The 21,629-nt window shown below is 49.4% G+C and overlaps 1 protein-coding gene across 2 annotated transcripts in view; it reads right to left on the bottom strand.

Moving 5' to 3' along the window:
* Positions 1-21,629, bottom strand: part of Ift43 (intraflagellar transport 43) — a 79,496-nt gene that overhangs the window by 22,814 nt on the left and 35,053 nt on the right. For both annotated transcript variants that reach the window (XM_047541324.1, XM_047541325.1), the window contains exons 4-5: positions 1,327-1,359; positions 632-678 (exon numbers count right to left, since the gene is read on the bottom strand). In XM_047541324.1, the coding sequence (XP_047397280.1) occupies positions 632-678; positions 1,327-1,359 (80 nt within the window). The remainder of the gene's footprint in view (positions 1-631; positions 679-1,326; positions 1,360-21,629) is intronic.

Here is a 21,629-nt window from a genome sequence, read left to right as displayed (position 1 = left end):
GCTGGAGATGCCAAGATAAATAAGACATGGTGTCTGCATCAAGAAGCTCAGTGCCTGGGGTTGGTGAAAGGGGAGAGGGGCCAACCAAGTCAACAAAGAGTTAAAGACAGACCTCCTAACTGTTCTCAAATCCTAGCAGTCCGATCTCAGGCAACATAATCTCTCTGTGCCTTAGTTTTCATCACTGTAAAATGGGGATGATCATGGGACTATCTCTTAAGAGTCGTGCTAAGAATCAATGATGTAACATATAAACTGGCAGAACTGGCAGGGCTGGTGCCTGGTTTATACTAAGCCCTGGTCAGTTTTAGCTATTGCTATTACAGGGGTGGTTTGCCAAGGAGGCTGTAGGAGCACAGAGAACGTCTGAGACAGAGAGGGGCAGGGTGGGAAGGGGAGACATTTCAGAGGAGGTGACGCGGCTAGGTTTTCAAGGACAAGCAAGGTAAGTGGCTAACAATGGGGGTGAGGTCTCTGGGCAGAGGCAAGATCGTTCAGCATGGCATGGAAATGTGACTCTGTGCGTGAGCAGACCACTGCAAATGTGTTCGGTGAGGCTCTGGTCCCAGAACTGCCCAGGGCTCTGTGCCCTCTCTAGACGCCTTTCTGACTTCCTGCAAGGGCATCTTACCTCCTCCATCATCCAATCCATCCAGGCTCTGCCGTCTGAGGCGGTGACTGCCCCCAAAAAAGAGAGAGAAGAAGATGAGTTTTAAACTCAAAAAAGGAACTACCCACTTTTTTACTGCAGTCAAGTTTCTCCGAGGTAATGACGCCCCTAGACCAGCTTTCCTCCCGCCTCTTGGTCAAACCCAACTGGGCAACTGGCTCTGCCATGTATGGTTGAATAGGCTCCCCGATGCTCCGTTCTGAAGGCCGTCATCACGCACACTGTGACATGATGCTCCCCTGCCCCTGGGAGTGTGAAACGGGAGGCTCTGCTTTTACAGCCACATTTGTCTAGAAACTTCTTTTTCTTTTTGAGGGAAATCTTAGGAGAAGGTAAGGCTTAGGAAGCTGACATTGCTTCTGCCTGTTTCTATCAAAGCTTAGGTCAGCATCTGGTATCAAGGGATAACAATTCTAAGACCACTCAGTGGGCAATGTGATGTGGGCACCAATGCCAGAGTCCAGACTGTCCACCGGGGAGGAAGCACCGTCCACCCCTTGACTCAGTGTGCGTAAGACCAGCCCCAGTGCACAGCCAGGCTCGTGCTGTCTCATTTTTAAATGCTGTATTCAACACAGGCTGAAGAGACAATGACCACCGAGCTGTGCTGCTGACAAAGGCCACCATAGGATGCCACGAGAGAACTGGAAACATACTCTTCTATCTCTTCTGAAGCCTTCCTTCCAAACCTGAGAAAGAAAAGATGAGATTTCTGAGAATCCATGAGTCTCACATACTGGGGTAATGTTCTGGGAAAGGGTTTCAAAACTGGGGACAAATTAGTATATCTCAAGTGCTTTATTTGTCTGATTCCTCTATTTTTTTCCCCTTATGCTGGGGATTGGAATGAGGGGCAGTCTACCACTGGGTCACATTCATACCCCTTTTTATTTGGAGACAGGGTCTCTCTGAGTTGCTGAGGCTGGTCTTAAACTCCTGATCCTCCCTCCTTAGCCTACTGAGTACTGGGATTCCCAAGAGCCCCCCACACCTAGTTAGCCGAGTCCTCTTTCTAGACCTGCCCCATAATCAGCACAAGCAAACTGCAGGCACTACAGTGCCTTCCTGCCGCCTTGTCCAGCACAACTACAAGTCCAACTGTCCTGTGTAGGAGCAGGTTCAATGAGGAGCTCAAAACCCAAATGGACACAAATGGCATGGCACCCTACTGTCAACCAAAACTGGCCCACTGAAAATGAAAGCACTTTCTTGTGACTGAGGCTCTGGGTCTTATTTGGAGGTGTTAGTTGTCAGCATGTGGAGCTTCCTGGGGTGCAGAAGTTCAGGGTGTAGGCCCAGCCACCATTGTGTGTGTGTGTGTGTGTGTGTGTGTGTGTGTGTGTGTGTGTGATCCACACAGGAGTGTCCCCGTGACATTCCATGAGGAACAGGCTGCAAGGTAGACACACACACTGGTGGCACAGGAACCATCTCGGGAGACTGTTGGACATGCCTGCTGGTCTAGCAGTGGGAAGTCTCTAAATCAGCTAGTTTCGGGGAGGGAGGGCCTAGGACTATGCATTTTAAACAAAATTTCAGGTAATTCTAATCTAAGGAGGTCACTATTGACACTATTAAAGTCTTCTAAGCGAGGCTGGCAAAATACTGATGATGATCAAAGCTGGGTGCCAAGTGCACAGTCATACATATTTAGGGTCTGAAAATTCCCACGAAAAGAGCTGCATGTTGTTTAAATGAATTCTTGGTCAAAAATCTAGCATGACGAGCCAGGGTTCAAAAGAGGTGGTGGCAATGTCCCAACGGCCCAGAGGCAGGATGCCCAAGAAGGCCCTGGACAGGGTGGATCCATGGGCCTCACCAGGAAGAGCTGCCCTGGAGCCAACCACCAATTCCTGCAAGGTGCAAATGACTCTCCCAAGAGTCGAGCCATAATTTCATTTTTGTCAAAAAAAAAAAAAAGCCAAAAATAAAATATATACTAAGCCCAAGTTTAAATAGAGTAACCTCCATGAAATTTAGAATATGTCAACTGTACTGTTTAGAAAAGAAAAGGATGGCTGAGCCGGGAGGGAGAAAGCGAGTAGGAAAAGTAGGGGGAAAAGAGAGACTTCCCAGGTTGCAGAGGAGCCTGGGCAGCCAGGGCAGAAGGGAGGTGGGACACAGAGGGCAGCAGCAGGCAGCCAAGGCCAGCAGCAACAGGAGGCCCCAGCATCACCCCTGTGCTGGGTGACATGGGATATTCTAATGCCTGTTCCCCACCAGAGGACCACTTAACCAATGCTCCAAGCCCCCAAGGTCACCTTCTATGTGGGAGGACGAAGGCTCTTGTCCTAGCTCCTATCATGCCCAGAACCACTGCCTCTGACCCATTCAACCAACATGTCACCAAAGGTAAAAATGCCTGGAAGAAGACAGGTAATAAGAGAAGAACAGGTCGCGGAGGCTAGGTACACAAGAGACGGACTCCGTCCAATCACCTTCAGGAGTGTGGCTGAATTATTCCTTTCCTAAGCGATGTGCCTGGAAAAAGCAGGGGTGATTCTGTCTGAAGGAAATGGTAACAACAGCATAAATCTTTGCGGGGAGGCTGATTAATTGCCACTTACCCACTTAAACACCCAAAAAGGGGGTGAGTTTAATATTCATCTTAATTGCTGGAGAGCCCACATCCTGGTCTCTCTCCCTCTAGCGGGAGCCCAAGGACTCCCCATCAGAGGCAGAAGAGAGATCAAATGGAGTCCTCGGGGAGGGGCAGCAGAGATGACTTTGGGTGGCATGCTCTCTCTCTCACTTGCTCTCTCTCTCTCTTGCTCTCTCACTGCCAGAAATAACAGGTCTGAGTACTTTCTCCTTGTGGACAGGTAGTCTAATGGGATGGAGCCCCTGACTCTAATCTGCATCACAGATGGGAACTGGGCACCTCTCCAGTGTGTATGAGTTTGGTTTGTTTATTATTTTGTTTTCACATGAATTTGTTGCCAAAACTGGGAGACTGTCTTTATGAAGGTCCAGATTTCTGCCAACCCTGGTCCTGCCCTAGAGCCTGGGACTAGTTCTGAAGCACTGGGTCTTGCTGCTAGTTCTCTCACAAGAGTCAGGAGACGGGCAGAGAGGTTCCACAGCCCCAGGGATATCAAATGGGAGGGAAAAGGAGGCTGACAGAACGGCTGGGAGAGTTGCTCTACAGAAACGTGAACACACAAACAATCTGTGTGTGTGTCTCAGGAACAGAACCTGAAATAAAACCCACCTCACAGATTCACCTTATCTGCCCAGTCCCCAGAGGCACCTCAGGCCCGCACAATGACATAGGGCCTAGGAGACGCAGCATCTAAGCACAAGGTTTTCACACTACAGGTCATGCATTAGAGTCATGAGATCAACTTAGCGGATCACCCCAGTCTGCTGTGCTTCGCTTTCCTTCCTTCCTTTCTTCTTTTCTTTCTTTTAATTTTAATATTTTTTTTATTTTTTAGTTGTAGATGGACACAATGCCTTTATTTCATTTAGTTATTTATTTCCATGTGGTGCTGAGGATCAAACCCAGTGCCTCACATGTACCAGGGCAGCGCTCTACCACGAAGCCACAACCCCAGCCCTCTTCGTTTTTATAGCATAGAAAAGAACAGCATAAGCTTGCAAATAGCATATAGCATAAGCTTTTGTTTTTAGTTTTATAGACTCACAACCTGACATATGTAGGATATATTTTTAATTATTGGTGACAGGTTGAAAACAAACAAGCAAACAAATAAAAACCTAAAACAGCCCACCAGGGTGGGTAACCAGAAAAGGGTTTGGGGCTGATGTTCTGCACCCACAGACTGTGAGGACAGAGGCTGAGGCAAAAGACTCGTGGGTTCCGGGTCACCTCCTCCTCACGGATGCACTTCTTCTCCAACCTGAGGGAATGGAGGCTGTGGTTGAGGCTCGTGGGCTTCCTGTCCATTACTGCCCACAGGGGCCTCGTGCCTGGCTGCCCGGAAGTGGCTTCTAGAAGGGTTGGGGAGCTGACAACAGCCATAATGCTAGCGAGACCACCCTGCAGAGGTGGAGCACTCTTCAACACCCTCTAGACTGTCATGTCTACAACACTGTCAGCTGAGCGTGGAAAGGAAGCGAAGCAGGTTTCAGCAGAACCGTTTACACCCAGGGACGCTGGGCGCCGGGGAGGGGGCTTCACCCAAATCACAGAGCTAGTTAGTGATAAGGCTGAAACCAGACTCTGCACCTCCCGACTTTCACTCTAAGTCCCAAACACGCAGCCCCCAGCCTTTTCAAAAGGGGATCCCGCCTGATCTTTCAGTGTCCTGGGACACCCAGACATCTGTCTGGATTGACGGCAGCCACTCCGTTCTTGACTCACAGAGGGCAACAGAAGGCTGAGCCAACGTAAAGCTGGAGAGTCCTTTAAACAGGTAGTTCTTCACAGAATCACACCTGGGAAGCTTTTTCAATGAAGATGTGCTAACCACCCCCACCACATAGTAATTTCCAGAAATAGGCCCCAGGCACGACTGTGAGACTCAGTGCCCTAACCTTATTTCAGATATGAGGCTGAACGCTCCAGTTGCTAAGCAGCAATTGGAAAGCTACCTGCCCCCTCCTCCTGAGCTGCCTACTTTCTTTCCCCAGAAGTGTTAATGAACTTGGATTTGGCCTAAAGGCTGCGGTGAGGAGGGAATAGCCAGGGCCCCCAAGTGGTCAAGGGAGGGAAGGAAGCCTCTGTTCCTGGATCTGTCCTGAGAGTCACACGGGAGCCCATGTGCTCTCCCCACCTGGACCAGGGCAATTCAGACCTGATTACAGATGCTCATTCAATATGCAAAATGTATGGCCGGGAGGCTGCTGAACCAGCACTTTGAAAAGTTAATTAAATGCCAGGCTTCTTTTTAACAACTCCTCCATCACTTGCTAATCGCTGTGGCCCTTTTGCAGAGTGGAGCCTCACCTCTAGACTACGAGGGTAAACATCCTCCCTCACCTCCACCCACCAGCTGCCTTCCTCCTGTGAGTGAGACACCCACCTGGCCAGTGGACTAGCAAAGGGAAGTCACGGCCACCTCTGTGTGGTCCTTTCCAAACTGCCCCAAACACTCAGCCACCGTGTGCTTTAGCATCGGCTCCTTGGGCAGAGGTGCTTAAGGATGAGGGTGGTCTCTCTGTAGAGCGCGATCCTTCAGCCCAGCACTCAGCGAGTCCCCTCCTACTTTTCTGTTTAAAGGTGACACGTACTTCGAGTTTGTTTGTTTGTGGAGGTGGTGTTGGGGACTGAACCCAGGGCCTCAGTAGGCAAGCACTTGCTACTGAGCCACATCCTCAGCCCCCTTTCTTGCTTTTCACCCCAGCTTCCCTCTCCTTGGCCTGATGTAGTCACTCACTCTTAATTTGGGGGGAACCCACTCCCAGACTGCAGCCGGCTTCCCCACAAACCTGCCAGAGAAGGACGATGGCCAAGCACTTGGCGTTCACCAGCTTGCTGGGTGCCAGGCACTGTCATCACTGGCATCGTGCTGTTTATGTGTTCCTGTCACCACAGCTTATGTCGCGCACAGTCTCACACGTGGCGTTACTGAACGATCACACTATCTCACTTCATTTGCTGTTTTACAGGTGAGGAGACTGGGACTCAGAGAGGTTAACGTGCCTAAGGTCACCCAGCTAACAAGCAGCAGAATGCAGCCTCGGCCATCTGACCTGCAGGCCAGTGTTTGACCCCTGTGGGACAGAGGCAGGCCGGCAGTTCCACACCACCAAAACGCTCCTTCTAGACTCTGCTTCAATCCAATCAATATTTTCCAAGATGGGGACACATTTTCAACTACAGCTTCACCAGGCCTGACGATATGGTAGCTAATGCTGCTTATTATTCTGTGTGATTTATTATTATGTCTTATTTACAACATGACACCTTGCCTTATGGCAAAAAACAAGGGATCCTGGCTAGCTAAGTCACCTTCCCCTCCATGTTCCCTCCTTTTTGCGTTTCTTTTGCTTAAATTCAGTCTTCTTCCTTGGTACTCAGAGACCACACTGACATTCATTTGATTGGATGAGGACAAGCCTGTTCCAGAGGTGCACCCCATGACTATAGCCCCACAGACCCAGTGGACTCTTTTTGGTGTGTGATACTGGGAATTAAACCCAGGGGCAGTCTACCAGTGGGCTACATCCCCAGTCCTCTACATTTTCTATTTGAGACATGGTCTTGCTAAGTTCCTGAAGTTGGCCTTGAACTTGTGATCCTCCCACTTCAGCCTCCCAAGTAGCTGGGATCTCAGGTGTGTGCCACTGTGCCTGGTTCCTTGTGAACTCCCAACTCCTCACTGTTTCTTTCTGGGATTCAAGGGTAAAGATGTGAAAAAAATCCTCCCCTCTTGTGGAGTCTGTCCTTGTCATCCCCTTGCTATGTGAGGGGTCTGTCCTGGTCATCATGATCAAGAGACCACACTCAAAGGTCAACGTCTGTGAGACTTAGCAAGTGGTCATGACTCCAACCACAGGAACCCCACTAGCTTCTGGGGGACATGCCCTGAAGCACCCCAGACTCCCCTGCCACATAAGGCCTCAACTGCTACCACCCAGGTTACGTGCCAAAGGCTGAGAGGCAGCGCTAACGCAGACATCATCTCAGGTGAAATGTTCCTCTCGTGTCTAATGGAACACTGCAGAGATCTAAATGGAGATAAAGTACCATGGCTCAGAGGACAGCCGGGATGCTATCTTTATGCAGCATGACAATGTTCAGTGGTTAATTAGACACCGTTAACCTATTTTAGCAGGGGACATAACTGGGATAAATGGGGGGAAGTGTCCTTGAAGCCTCTTAATACCCACGGCACATACTGGACCCTAGACTCACCTTCCTACTGCAAGACAGAACAGGCTTCAAACAGACCCAAGTGCTGGGTCCCTGAGTGGCTCAGGAGAACGCCCTTCCTGGCCCACTCCTGAGAACCACCACCTCTGACCCCCGGAGAAATGTGAACATTGTTTGGACAAACAGGGACAACTGCAACCTGTTACAGGTGAGAACCTAAAGCCACTGCAGGGCATTCATGTGGCCCCATTGCAAAAAGAAGACATTCTCCAGCTGGGGGCCAAATTCATAAAGAAAATTTGATAAGGGCAAGATTAGAAGTAAGATTAACAACTAAACTGGCACCAAAACTACTTTACATTTTAAAAATGTATCACTCCTCTAGAGAAAAGAGAGATCAAAATGTAATTTTCTCAAAAAGTTTTCTACCTTCATGATTATAAAATGCCCAATAAAAATCTCAAGATACCCCTAAACCTTGTTAAGGTAACTGTTACCTAGGCCTAAGACAGAGAAGACAGTGTGCCCTAGATCACATCACTTAGCAAATCCAAAACCAAGGCTCTTAATAAACGGTGTGACCCACCAAACGAGCCTTTGCAAGGAAAAAAACGGAAAGAAGACACCTGCTGTTGTGGTGGTGGCTACACTGCCCCTTCAGTATCAGATGGTAAACAGGATGCTTGGGGACACTCAGCTCTAAGGTGTTCCCACACATACAGTACTGGTGAAAAGCCAGCTGATTCTCATGAACTGAAGTCTTCCTGGCCAACAGATTCCTCTTCATTCAAACCTCTCCTGAAAGCTAAAGCGCCCCTCCTCTTTCCTAGTTCTTGCCATTTACCTGTTTACTATCTAGTATGTATCAGGTATTATATTTTCTCCTTTCTTTTAAAGACAAGAATTCCTTAGCACCAATATTTTGGCACTCCGGGGTTTTAGAAGTGGACCACATTTAGCTCCTGCTGGCATAGTTCATCAATAAGGTATCTGGTAAAGAGATAAGAACTCCCGTCCGCAACCTGAATGTAGACCGCCAAGTCCTGACCTCTGGAAGGGATAGTGAATTACAAGGCAATTCCTGGGTGAAGTCTGCCCCCTGCTGGGTAGATTAAAAATAACATCTTTGTTTTGATTCAAACTCAGTGTTTATGGGGTGGGGGGGTTGAAACATACAGAAACCGTTTTAGTAGCTAAAAATAGTGATGTGCACATGCCTGCTATCATGAAAAGACAGCAGACAGAGTTAGACCTTAGGTCTCAAGTGAACATTATTTTATTCAGGAAATATTTATCGGATTGCTAATTATGTCTTAGGCACACATGGGAGGTGGGAGAATTGAGGACCTTTTGCTTAGGATTTTATAATCTGGTGGGAGAAAAAAAAAACATAGAAATAAACTACTACTCCCATAAACACACAAATTACAGGGTCTAAAAGACAACGACCACCATCCAAACTGGGTACCCGCTAGAGGTAGAAAGGGAGACTTGGATTCAGTAAAAGGACCTGAAGAAAGTCCCACCATCAGCTGGATGCAGAGCTGGGACTAAAAATTAAGGTTCACAGCTGGGCATGGTGGTGCATGCCTGTAATCCCAGCAGCTCCAGAAGATAAGGCAGGAGGATCACAAGTTTGAAGCCAGTCTCAGCAACTGAGCAAGGCCCTCAGCAACTTAGTAAAATACTGACTCAAAATAAAAAATAAAAAGAGATGGGGATGTGGCTCAGGGGTTAAGAGTCCTGGGTTCCATGCCCAGTACAAAAAGAAAAGAAATTAAGGTTCACACACACCCCTTGGTTTGTGTGCTGGTTCTACCACGCCCCTAATGTTAGCAACATGTCACAGGTTCCAGAGGGAACTAGCCTCTCCAGTTGGGGAATCTGGGGATACTTGTAAGACAGGCAGAAAAGCCACAGAGAGGAAGGAAACCACCTGAATAAAGGTCAGAGGCATAAAGGGGCCAGGTGTGCTCAGAAAGCACCAGGGTACCCTGGTGTGGTCAAACATGGGCAAGGTGGCGGCTGGGTAGGATGCGGATTCACACAGGTGCTGCTGCTCATGGGTCTCTACTGTGCATATACCAACTGATTAGGAATCGGGAGGGAGCTGCGCAGCTAGGAATTAATTTTCAATGGATTCTTTTTTTTCCCCATTCAAGTCATTGAAGCCAACAAACAAAAAGAATAACATGCAACTAATATGTAACTCGCCGTGTTATTCTGCAATGTAAAAGCAGCACAAGGGTTAAGTGTAAGAAGTTGTGTGTGCATACCGCCATCTCCCCAAGAAACAACAGGGAGGAAAAGCAGCTGACAGGCACAATGGGACAACGCATCCCAAACATCTGTGCTCAAGTGCCACCTTCAGGGATTCTGCTATGGTTGTGAACTTTCCTTTCTACACCTATTTTCATTAAATAGAGTCTTTACTTTTACTTTAATAAATGTAATTAAAGAAATTTTCTTGGGGGCAGGTAGACAGGAGATTTCACCCAGAGACGTTCTACCACTGAGCCAATCCCCAGTCCTTTTTAGTTATTTTGAGACAGAGTCTCACTAAGTTGCCCAGGCTGGCCTTGAGCTTGTGATCCCTTTGCCTCAGACTCTCAAAGCTGGGATTACAGGCAAGTGTCACGCATGGCACCTGGCTTCAGTTCATTCTTAATTGCTGGATGAGAAGGGTCTTCTACTTCTGGAGAGAATTTTCTGCTCAGTAATTGAGAAACCTGTGCAGATTTCTTCCTAGGTAGATTTCTTTCTACTCTGTTGTTTCTCTGCCCCTCTTTTACAACCTGTGGTCCCCCTACCCACAAAGCCCAAAGATACACTGAAATCGCCCAAGTGATGAGGGTGCAAAGAGAAGGTCTTGGGGGCTATTGGAGGATCCCACTTCCAGCTGCCACATGCAAGGCCAGGAATCAGGCAGGGACATATGGTGGCCTCCTGGAGGAAGGCTTATGGTTCCTGCTGGTGAATTTCTGGTAAATAGAACCAAGGACACTCCGGCACTTCTAAACATGGCCTCTTGCATAATGACCACTGTGACACCAGGAAACAATGGCACAGCCACCAGTAACCAGCTCTAGTCAGGGCAGCAAGGGTCAAAAAGTAAACTCACTCATTAAACCCACTAGGTCAGAGAAAACCCAGACTCTGCGAGAGGCCTCCATTCCCTGTGCATATTTATACCTACATATGCCCAAGTTGCTGCTGCTTATATTAAAACTGCTTTGGGTTATTTCTCGATAAAGGACCAAAAAGAAAAGGAAAGAAGTAGGTGTGATGTTCACAGATGCATTTTATTTTTGAGAGCGTGAATTCATCAAAGGAAGAACAAGGGGACCATTCTGTCGGGTGAATCTTAACCAGTGGCAGGCACCTCTCGTCCTTCCCTGCTGGCCTCCCACTGCTCAAGCTGCAAGGAGCCAGGCCCCCTCAGCAGCAGCTGGCTGGCTCAGGGGACACAACTTTTTTCCTTGGAAGTTTTTGTTCAATCAGATTGCTTCATATGATCAACACCTCATTTCTGCGAGGGTCCCAGAGGACTGCAGCAAAGACGCTTCTATTCTCAGCCTTGCTCTTACACAGACAGTTCAGTGCACAGCCCTTCATGAACTTGAGATGAATGGCCCGGCTCTCGAGGTCTGCAAAGGGGCACGGATGTGGGATGCAAGGTATTCGTCACTATACTAATTAGTTGTGTGACCTTGGGCAGTGGGGCAAGGTGACATTTAAGGGCCCTTTCTAACTCTAAGATTCTAGAATTTGGAGTCACTAAACCTCTCCAGGCCTCGTTTTCCCTGTCTGCAAACCGAAGGGGCCAGACTCCAGGACTGCTCAGGTCTCTGCCCAGCTCTGTGAATGATCACCAATCCTGCCTCCCTCAATCCTAACCCTACCCCATCTGTTCCCTGTTCTGACAGGCCCCTAGAAGCCTTCTCCCCACAATAGATGGTCTATCTGCCCTAAAATTTCAATCAAGCCAGGATAATGTGCTTCCCCAAGTCCACGTAGCAAGGGGGAACCAAAAATGAAAAAAGGGAGCAGAGAGAATCTAAGAGGAAACCCTCTTTCCTTTTTCTTTTCTTTTTTTGGTATAGGGGATTGAACCCAGGGGTGGTTTAACCACTGAGACACTTCTACAGCACCCCTTTTTACATATGTGTATGTGTGTGTATGTATTTTTTTTTTTTTTTGACAGGGCCTTGCTAAATTGCTAAGGCTGGCTTTGAACTTGAGATCCTCCTGCCTCAGCCGGGTTGACAGGCATGTGCCACCATGCCCAGCTCCTATTCCCTTTTTTAAGAGCTTTTAGGGACAACAAAGTTAACGTGAATTCTCTTCCTCCTTAAGAACTTACAGTCTTTTCCTCCCTGGACCATCCTCTTCTTTCTTAGCTGTGGTCAAAACTTGCTTCAATTTTCCCAACTACACTGAGAAATCCTGCTTTCCTGTCGCCTCTCCTAAACTGCTCACCTGCTCCTAACACTCTCAACTGATTCTTCCTGCTTAATGTCACTCTGGCTTCCTTTCCCACCAAGCAACTGGGAAGAGGGCACCTGCTAAACACTCCAAGCCTCCAGACACGGGCACCTCCAAACCAACCTGCCTGTGCCCTGGGTGGAGGGACTCGAAGAGCCCAGCGTAACACAGGGGTCAGGTCAGCCACGGTGTGTATGCCGAGCTCTGCTCTAACCAGCTTCAATTCAACCAATGGTTCAGGAGTGAGAGGCTGCTGTCGTTTGACCACCAAGTCTCCTCCACGGCTAATGATGAAACGTAATCCCCAAGGCAACACTGGCAAGAGGCGAGGCTTTCAGGGGCTAATTTGGTCATGAAAGCAGAGGGACTTACAGAAGGGCTGGACGGAACTCCTGAGGCACTTTTGCCCTGTCTTCCGCCACGTGAGGACACAGCAAGGAGGCGCCATCTGAGAAGCAGAGAAGAGTTCTCAGCAGACCACAGATCTGTGGGTGCCTCACCTTGCCCTTCTGGGCCTCCAGAACTGTGAGACGTCCATTTCCATTACTTAACAATTGCCCAGTCTGTGGTACTTTGTCACAGCAACGGGAACACGAATACCCAGGGGCTAGGTTCAGAAGAGTTTCACGATCCGAGCTGTGCACTCCTGGGCAAGTCACTTCAACTCTGCAAAACGGGTGAGGAGTCCACAATCGACTTCACAAGTTTTGTTCTAAGAATCAGGTAAGTTAATTCAGGCAAGACATTTAGGAGAGTGCAGCCGGTGTCACTTAATGACGGAGAACGTCCCGAGAGATGCGTCCTCAGGCAGCTTCGTCACTGGGGAACATCGCAGCGTGCTGACGCCGACTGAGTCGGCTCTGATGTTACCAGGTGATATGATCTTCAGGACCACTGTTAGTGGACTGTACCTGGCACACAGGAAGTGCTTGCCAACTGCAGCCGCTGCCACCATGGCTATCATGGGATCGTGGGTTCACACTCCCACGCTTGAGCCGCTCTTGCTCCGTGATCCTAACTGAAGACCAGCCCCAGGCGGATGCTGGCCACCTTCGTACCCTTTGCCTCCAGGGAGCACCATTCCCCTGGCTTCACATGCTCCCGCTACCCCCTGCTGAACTTGCCGGGTCACCGTGGGTCGCACGCCCAGCAGCCTGCCCTCACCTCGTTACCTGCCGGCTCCCACCTACAGCCTTCCTTCCTTCAGCTACTTGTGTTCCATCCCTGTTTAAAAGGCAGCTTTTCTGGCATTCCAATTCTTTCTGAAGGATCCTCCACCCCTAGAAAGCTTCCAGAATGAGGTGACATTGCTCCTGTGCTTGTCAGCACAACTAACCCTGTCATGTGACACGGTCGTTACTGCAGGACAGCATCGTCCAGAGACTTCTGAACCTTAGCTTGATGGAGCCAGATCACAGAAAAGTTTGCTACCTGGCCAAAAATCACTTCCCTGCCCTCTTAATCCAAACCCCAGTTGTGCTTGGAGTGACAATGAACCCAAGTAAAAATACACCCAAGTAAAAATACTCCATTCCCTTGCCACTCGCCTTGAGGGTCACGTGCTGCATTTCTGACCAAGGAGAACACAGCAGATGCAGCAGCCCCTGGAGTGCGCACCAGTGTCCCTTGCTGCCCCAAACCGAAGCCTTCCTAAGGAAGAGTCCTCCACTTTCACCTCCAGGTCATTGTCCCTTTTTCCCTCCTGGAAAACGGGGTGAGTGCTGGAGGGGCAGCAGCCATTGTGCAATCAAGACGAGAGCATGACAGAGCCACGCACCAAGGACAGTGGGCCCAGAGGAAAGAGGTGGCTCTGCTGGTGCGGGGCTGCCACTCCGTCCCTGGCGGCTGGGCCCTGGTCCTCCCCTGACTGAGGCAGATGCCTTCCGTGACAGCCTCTGCTGATGGGGCCTGTGGCTTGCAGACGTCGTGACCCACCCACAGCTCATCCAGTGCAAAGGAGAACCTGTGTCGCAGGGCAGGAACGGGCAGCTGGAGCACTCCAACCTCACACGAGCATCGTCGGCTGATCCACCGCGTCCCCGCAGGGAAAGCAGCGGTGTGAATCGGGCTCCAGGGAGGACAACGGCCAGGGCACGAGTGAGAGCCATCACCACGTGTGCAAGAGGAGAAAGACGAGGGACGCCTCCACACCTGCAGCCTCAAGAGAGCACGGCCGCAGGACAGTGGCCCCGAGAGAGCCCTTCAGAGGGCGCCACCGGGACTTGTAATAAGAAGAACGGATCTGGTCTCCTGGCACAGGGCTCCCCAAACCCTTGGATTTCTGAAGTGAAGACAGCCTCAGGATGGAGGGCTGGCCGCCAAAGGAACCAACTATGTGATTGAAAGGTTGGAACTTTCTTTCAGTCCCAGTTCCTGCTCTATCCCTGACAGCCAGACCTCTGAGCAAAGAGGTTGAGGGCTGAGTTAATCACCAATGGCCAATGACTTAATCAATCTTGGCTATGTAATGAAGCTTCCATAAAAAACACCCAAAAGGACTAGGTTCTGAGAGTGTCCAAGTTAGTGACAGGAGGACAGTATGCCTGATTCCATGGGGACTGAGATTCCCAAGCTCATGACCCTTCCTAGTCTCATGTTATGTATCCCTTTGTCTAACTGCTCATTTGTATCCTTTAAAATACTATGTTAGCCAGCTTTGTGTTACTATGACAAAACACCTGAGATAATAAACTTATAAGGAGTAAAGGTTTATTTTGGCTCACAGCTTCAGAGTTTTCTGTCCATGATCATTTGGCCCTGTTGCTTTGGGCCTGTGGCAGCACAGTATATCATGGCAGGAGCACGTGGCAGAGGCCTATTCACCTCAAGGTGGCCAAGAAGCAAAGACAGTGACCAAAAAGGACAGGGGACCCATTATCCTCTTCAAGAGCACACCCACAATGACTTAATCTCCTCCCACTAGAGCCCTACCTCTTAAAGGTTCTACTGCCTCCCAACAGGAATACGGGCAGCGCCAGGAACCAAGCCACGAGCACACGAACTTTCGGAGGACGTTCCAGATCAAAGCACAGCAAACATGCTTTGAAAAAAATCTGCAAAAGTAAGTACCTCCCCGAGTTCTGCAGCTGCTGTAGCCAATTAATCGAATCTGGAGGCTCTGATGTTACCTCCAGGTGGACAGTGTCAGGGCTGAGGTACACTGCAGGGCACCTACAGTGTCCACTCTGCTTGGTGTGGGGAAGCCCCACACACGTGGTGTCAGAGGGAAGTACCGAGAGTGCGAGGGCGTCGCAGCAGAAGAGGGATGTTTTCTCATTTGACAAAGAGGCTTCTACTGTGGGAGAAATGGATTTCCTTTTACATCTGCACATGCCCTAAGATGGTGCCACGTCAAAAAGACGTTCACAAGAGGAGTGACGAGGCGTCCCCGCATCACTGAGCAGACACCGCCAACACTTCGGAGGCTCTCCTTCCGTGAAAAATGAAGGAGTGCCTGTAGCTCAAGGCCCTGCCGCAGGCTCTCTCCACCCTGCCCCTCGGCCCTTCTGCTTCCCTCGCAAACCCTGGGCTCTGTCACGTGCACCACGCTGGCACACAGGTGTGCGGGCCCTCCGCTCACCTGGCCGAGCCTGGAGGCCTGTTCCGCCTCACGGTCAGCTCTTCGCTGCAAGGCTGCAGCTCACAGACAAAAACGACCCGTGGAGCACAGGCACGGGTGCGGGTCAGGGGCTCACACACGCACTTTCCGAGTTGGGGAGGGCCTGCGAAACCACTTGATTTTGGCCCAAGGGTGCTAAGCTGGCTGCTGGAGGCCGCCCTGGCCTCCGCCCTCTGCACATCCTACCCAGGGCTCTGCACCGTGCAACTGCCTTTCCATACCCCTCTTTTAAAGATGTCCTCCTCTGCTGAAAAGAAGGCTCAAAGTTCAACCTTGAACTTTCTTCCCTGTGAGGTGTGGATAACAGGGGACTCACTTCCCAGAATCCTAAGAGCCCACAGGTCAAAAGGGAACTTCCCGATCAAGTTCACACCCCTCAGGGAACTTCAGCCAGAGGGTGCGCAAGATATGCTCCGAGGTCATGCAGTCCTGACCTTGGGGACAAGCACACAGGCAGACGTGCGGCTCTGACTACAGGTGTGGGGAAAGGGTGACCCTGGCAAAGGAGGCTGGTCAGTAATGAGCTCAGGAAACAGCCTCGCAGGACCCAAGAGCAGAGGCAGAGGCCACCAAGGCCCAGAAACTAGTACCTGCCTCCCAAGCTGGCTGCCTGGGAATGGATCCAGTTCTTGGAGGGCACTGCAGGGTTAGAAGGGACAACCATTTCCAATGCCTAATTGAACTTAACGACCAGCCTAATTAAGCCCTTTAATGGCAGAGCTGGCATGGCCTTGGCTTGTGCCCCTAGGAGCAGGCGGCATCCTCTGCGCTGGCCTCCCTGCGGAGGCCCGGCAGCTGGCTGGAGCGCAGCGCTGCACAGTCGGCCAAGGGAGGTCAGGGGGGGCTCCGCCTGCCACTGCTCTCCCGCCTGGGCCATGTCCACACGTCCCGTGGGACTGTCTGCTGAGGCACCACCATGTGCAGGGACACTCCGACGCTAAGGGGAAAAAGTCAGGAGGTGGCAGAGCACCAGAGAGCATCAGACTCCCCTGGGTCCAGTTCTGGCTGGCGACTTACAGCCGTGTGACTGTGAGCAAGTCATTTCACCTTTCTGAACATCAGTTTCCTCATCTGAGAACAGAAATAATAACAGCACCTACCCACGGGCTGTTTCTAGGACCAAGTGACTGTGTCCAGCACGGGGTCCAGCACGGAGTCCAGCACTGGAGTCACGAGAGAGGAGGTGTCTGTGTACGAGTGCTACGCGTGTGTGGTGTGCGCAAGGTGTGGGTTCTGGTCATGCAACCACAGGGCTGGCAAGATGTGGGCTGTCCAGCTACAGCTTTGGGAGCACAGCCCCAAAGGCAGAATCCACTTCTACGGATGAAACTGTCAGTTCCCCAAAAAATAGAGCTGCTGGGGGGTTGATCATGAGGTGGATGGGGGCGTGACTGGACGCTTAGGTTAGAAACGTCCAGTCAGGGGAGTAGTGTCTCCTACTATTACAGGAGGGATTACTATAGAGCAGTTAGGAATAGGAAGTGTATCCAAAGGCACTGAAGCGCCCCCAGATGCACTTACTGTTAAGTGAAAAACAGAAAAAAATTTAAACTCAAGGTGCAAAACACTTAATATGATCTTGCTTATGTTAAAAAAATACCTATTTTTGTAAGTACAGATGCTACTTGGATTTACAGGGGTTAGATCCTGATAAACCCATTGTAAGTGGAAATGCATCTAACACACCTCACCTACTGAACACCGCAGCCTGGTGACACAGGCTGCGTAGAGTTTGGCTGTCTGTCCTGCACTCCAAGGCGGCAGGGGGTCCTGGCTGCCACAGCCCAGCATCACAAGAGAGGACTGTACACACATCCCCAGCCAGGAAAAGACCCAAATTCAAAACTCAAAGTACTGTTTCTACTGAATACCTATTGCTTTCACATCACTGCAAAGTTTAAAATCATAAGTCAAACCATCGTAAGGGCATGCTGTGCATGCTGGAGTGCGTAAAAGATACCAACAAGGAGGGAAAAGAGGTACCGGGGACCAAAACTGACCACATATACTGTTATATTGTGTGCACGTAGGAATTGTACCAATGAATCCCACTACGATGCAAAATTATAACGCGCCAATAAGACAATGGGGCTGGGGTTGTGGCTCAGTGGTAGAGCGCTCGCCTAGCATGTGGGAGGCACTGGGTTCCATCCTCAGCACCACATAAATAAATAAAGGTATCGTGTCCATCTACAGCAAAAAGAATTTTAAAAAGGTACCAACAAATGGTTCCAGGAGTGACTTTTAGGGAGATGGCTGAGAGTAGAGATGGCAGTTGCAGGTAAATTCAGTTTTATCTGTCTTGTTTGAATTTTGCATCATGAAAATTCTCAGTTGGCTTGAACAACTAAAAGAGACTTTATTTAAAAACAAAACAAAACAAAAAAACGAGGCTGCTCCTATGAGTCCCCCAGCAATGGAGGGTTCACACAGACCCCGACCAGCACTGCCAGCCACGCTCACATGGACAGTCTGGAAGAGCCCTGCACCACGCAGCAGTCCAGAGAAACAAATGGAATATTCCACCTCCGCGTTTTGGCTGCTGCTGGCTAAGAGAGTTCTGTGGGTTGTGCTTCCTTTCCTGACACCAGAGACCCTTCGAGCTCTACAATCCTACCCCTCGCTCCAAGAAACGACCAGCTCCGTCACCAGAGGGCTTTCGCTTTACAAAACCAGAGACCAAGGTCAAAGGCTTTGGGGTCCTGCGGATAACCCGCTCTAGACGCACCCGTTTTTCAACGCAGCAAAAGTCAAGGGCACCTTAATGAAGAGAAGCGAAGGGGAAAGAGGAAGCTGAGAGCAGGCTCTGGGAGGCAGGACGGGTGCCTGGAGCGGGCGGTGAGCTGGGCCTCCCCTCCGGTAACTGGAAGCAGTTCTGCTGCCTGGCCCCGTGGGCGCCAGCTGCCGTCCCGGTACACACGCGCAGGCAGGCGTGCATCATGGATGCCACTGTTCTCTCCACAACCCCCGCACCCTGTGCCTCAGGTGCTGCCTCTGCTCAAGGAGAGGAGTGACCAGGGCCACTTGTCAGGTAGACTGCTCCACTTTTCAGAGTGGCAAGCAAAGTATCCTAATGCTACTGGAAGCGGGAAGCGTTCAACAGAGTGCGATCGTTTCAGGCCTCGTCATCTGCATAAGCAAATCGCTTTGTGACACTACGCAAGCCATCCGAGGCCCTCAACTGCAATAAATATAACCTAGAACACCTGTCTGTTCTGCACCAAACATCCCCATGTCAACCCAAGGGGCGTGGCATGAAAGTACCTGCCAAATCACACTGAGAAGAAGGGGGATGCATATTTCCTACCTCTTCGCTAGTCTACGTGATCCCTAAGTACCACATCTAAAGCCTTTATGAAACTTTCCGAGGGCCCTGTTATGGCTATTCCGTGAGTAAGCACTGGAAGTCTGCTTTCTCAGACTGTAAAATATCATCCCTACTGTCTGCTTGTGGTCATCTTCATGGAGATAGGAAATTGTGGAATACTATGCAGCCCTTAAAAAGGAGGCAATTCTATCCTGTACAAAGATTCAGAAAGCTCAGTAAGAAATATTATTCTGAGATGAAAGAAAAATGCAGAATACATACACTGATTTGTGTGCATGGTGGGAGATAAGAAGATATTAACTTGTATTATTTTGCAAATGCATAGAGTGGAGAGAAACACACACACAAAACTGGTTAGCAGTAGCTGCCTCCAAGAAGGAAAGCAGGGAAGAGACTGACCTTTCACACCCTGCCCTTCTGTGCCTTGAATTCTATACTACATGTATTTCTTATTTATCTAAAAATTGAAATTCACCAAGACAAGATGACATGAAGTCATGCAACAACTCACATATAAGAGTTTGTACGATCTCTACATCTACTCCTTCTCTCTCTCAGGCCTCTGGGAATGATCATCTTTCTCAATCTAGTTGCACTTCAGCTTCAAGATCAAACAGACTTTCCTCCACAAAAAGGCAGATCTACTCCCAGCTAGACCTGGGTGCCTGAGCTGGCCAAGGGCCGTGCTCTGTGACACACCCACACAAGGAAGAAATGCTTCCTTTTCCTGCACCCAGGAACAGTGACTTTTGGTTAGTAGGACACACAGCTGTGCGGGTTTTGGGGACTGAAGGGGAGGACAGCTCAGCCAAGAGCTTTGCTGACACCCTGCTCCGCCGCTGCCACGCCTCCTCCCCTGCCAGCTACCAAAACAATCTACCAACGACTCAGGTGCCTGAAGGCGGGGAAGGCCTGAGGACAGATGGGTTCGCCAGACCACTCTTCCCTACTTAGCTGAAGTGGGATACTTACTTGTCATTTCAGGGTACACAGGCTGGGTATTAGGAATTTCACCTTCAAATCCTGAGCGCATAAGATTTCCCCAGTAAACAATGCAATTCAATTCTAGTTTTTAAAAACTACTGCCTGGAGTAGTGGTGCATGTCTGAAATCCCAGCAGCTCAGGAGGCTGAGGTAGGAGGATCACAAGTTTGAGACCAGCCTCTGCAACTTAGTGAGACTCTGTCTCAAAATAAAAAATAAAAAGGGTTGGGGATGTGGCTCAGTGGTACAACCCCTCTTGGTGCAATTCAGTATAAAAAAAAAATTACTATGGGTTTTCTAAATTCATTAAAATAAAAATGTATCTAGCTCTTCCTCCACCATCTTTCTATCCAGGCTCTGAATATAAATCAAGAGCAAAGTGGAAATTACTCTGAGGCACCTACATGGAATAGATTAATGTAAGGTGTACATTAAAAAGAAAGGATATTGCTTGGACCAAAAGCCATCCTTTCTGAACCTACAGTGTTGTGAAAGCTACCTGGAGGAAAAGCAGACACACGCACCACAGTGCATGATAAGTTGAGATGGACGTTCCAGCAGGGAGTTTACCCTGCATCTCCAAAACCCACAGAAATGGACACGGGTCCTGTGTGTTGGAAATGGATGTACAATTAGCTCCCTAGAGTCTTCCTTTCTCAGCCACCTCCCATGCTCCTTGCCCATCTGATTTCACCTGATCTTGGACACTCGGCTCTGCTACATGACTTTCCTTATTGAGAACCAAAGTGTCCCTGGGGACACTGAGGACCCCTGGTCATGCCATGCCAATTCTGGGTTCTTTTTGGCCAACAGTAACATGCGGTAAATAGATTCTCAATACTTTTAATCTTATGTCACTGAATGACAGTGGAGTGAAGCAGACATTATGACCTCATGTACATGTATGACTGCATGACTGATGTGATCCTGCAATATGTACAATCAGAGAAATGAGAGATTACACTCCATTTACATATGCTCTATCAAAAATGTATAAATGCATTCTGTCATGTACAACTAATTAGAATAAAAAAGTTGAAAATAAAATTAAGTGTAACTTACATGAAAAATAACAAATAAGCAAAATTGTGCTTATCAAGGAAAATCTGAAGATCAGAGATTAAGTTATTTTACTTCACTGGGACTAACGCACAGGGTCCCTTCCTAATGACTGGAGGCCTTAAGAAACACGCAGAATGCACTCCCTGATCACATATGCACTGTGTACCTGTGCGTGCCGAGCACTGCAGACCCAGAAGCAACGAGAGAGACACGTGGCCCTTGCGTAGTAACTATTAACTAGCTACCAGTCACGCGGAGGCAAAAGCAGCTACAGCTCCGAAGCACTCAGCAAAAATAAAGACAAAAACAAAATGAGAGACTGAGGAGGAGCCCCAGGCACACAAGGGCTCACGATGGTGGCTCAAGGCACAGGTGTGCGGGCGCTTGTGCTGATCCTGCAAATTTTTTTTTTTTTAATGGGTTTGAAGTTTTTTAAAAAAAAAGATTTGGGGCTATGGGGAGGGGCAGGCAGAAAGGCAAGCATAAATTGTATTTCACACCCACACGCTGATGAGAGGACGTTCTTTATAGAAAATCCTCCATTAATAAGTGAAGATCAGAAAATCGCCATTTGACAAGTTTTAATGAGATCATTTCTCTGGGCAGCTATGATCCCGGGACGCTCCGACCACTAGCCGGGAGTTAGACAGGAACGGTGAAGTGGAGGATCACACGCCACCGACTCAGCGCCAGTCACGGC

Source organism: Sciurus carolinensis, chromosome 2, assembly GCF_902686445.1.
Source record: "Sciurus carolinensis chromosome 2, mSciCar1.2, whole genome shotgun sequence".
In the NCBI taxonomy this organism is placed as follows: domain Eukaryota; kingdom Metazoa; phylum Chordata; class Mammalia; order Rodentia; family Sciuridae; genus Sciurus; species Sciurus carolinensis.
Note: the sequence above shows the minus strand (reverse complement) of the source record. Positions and strands in the feature narration are given on the sequence as shown.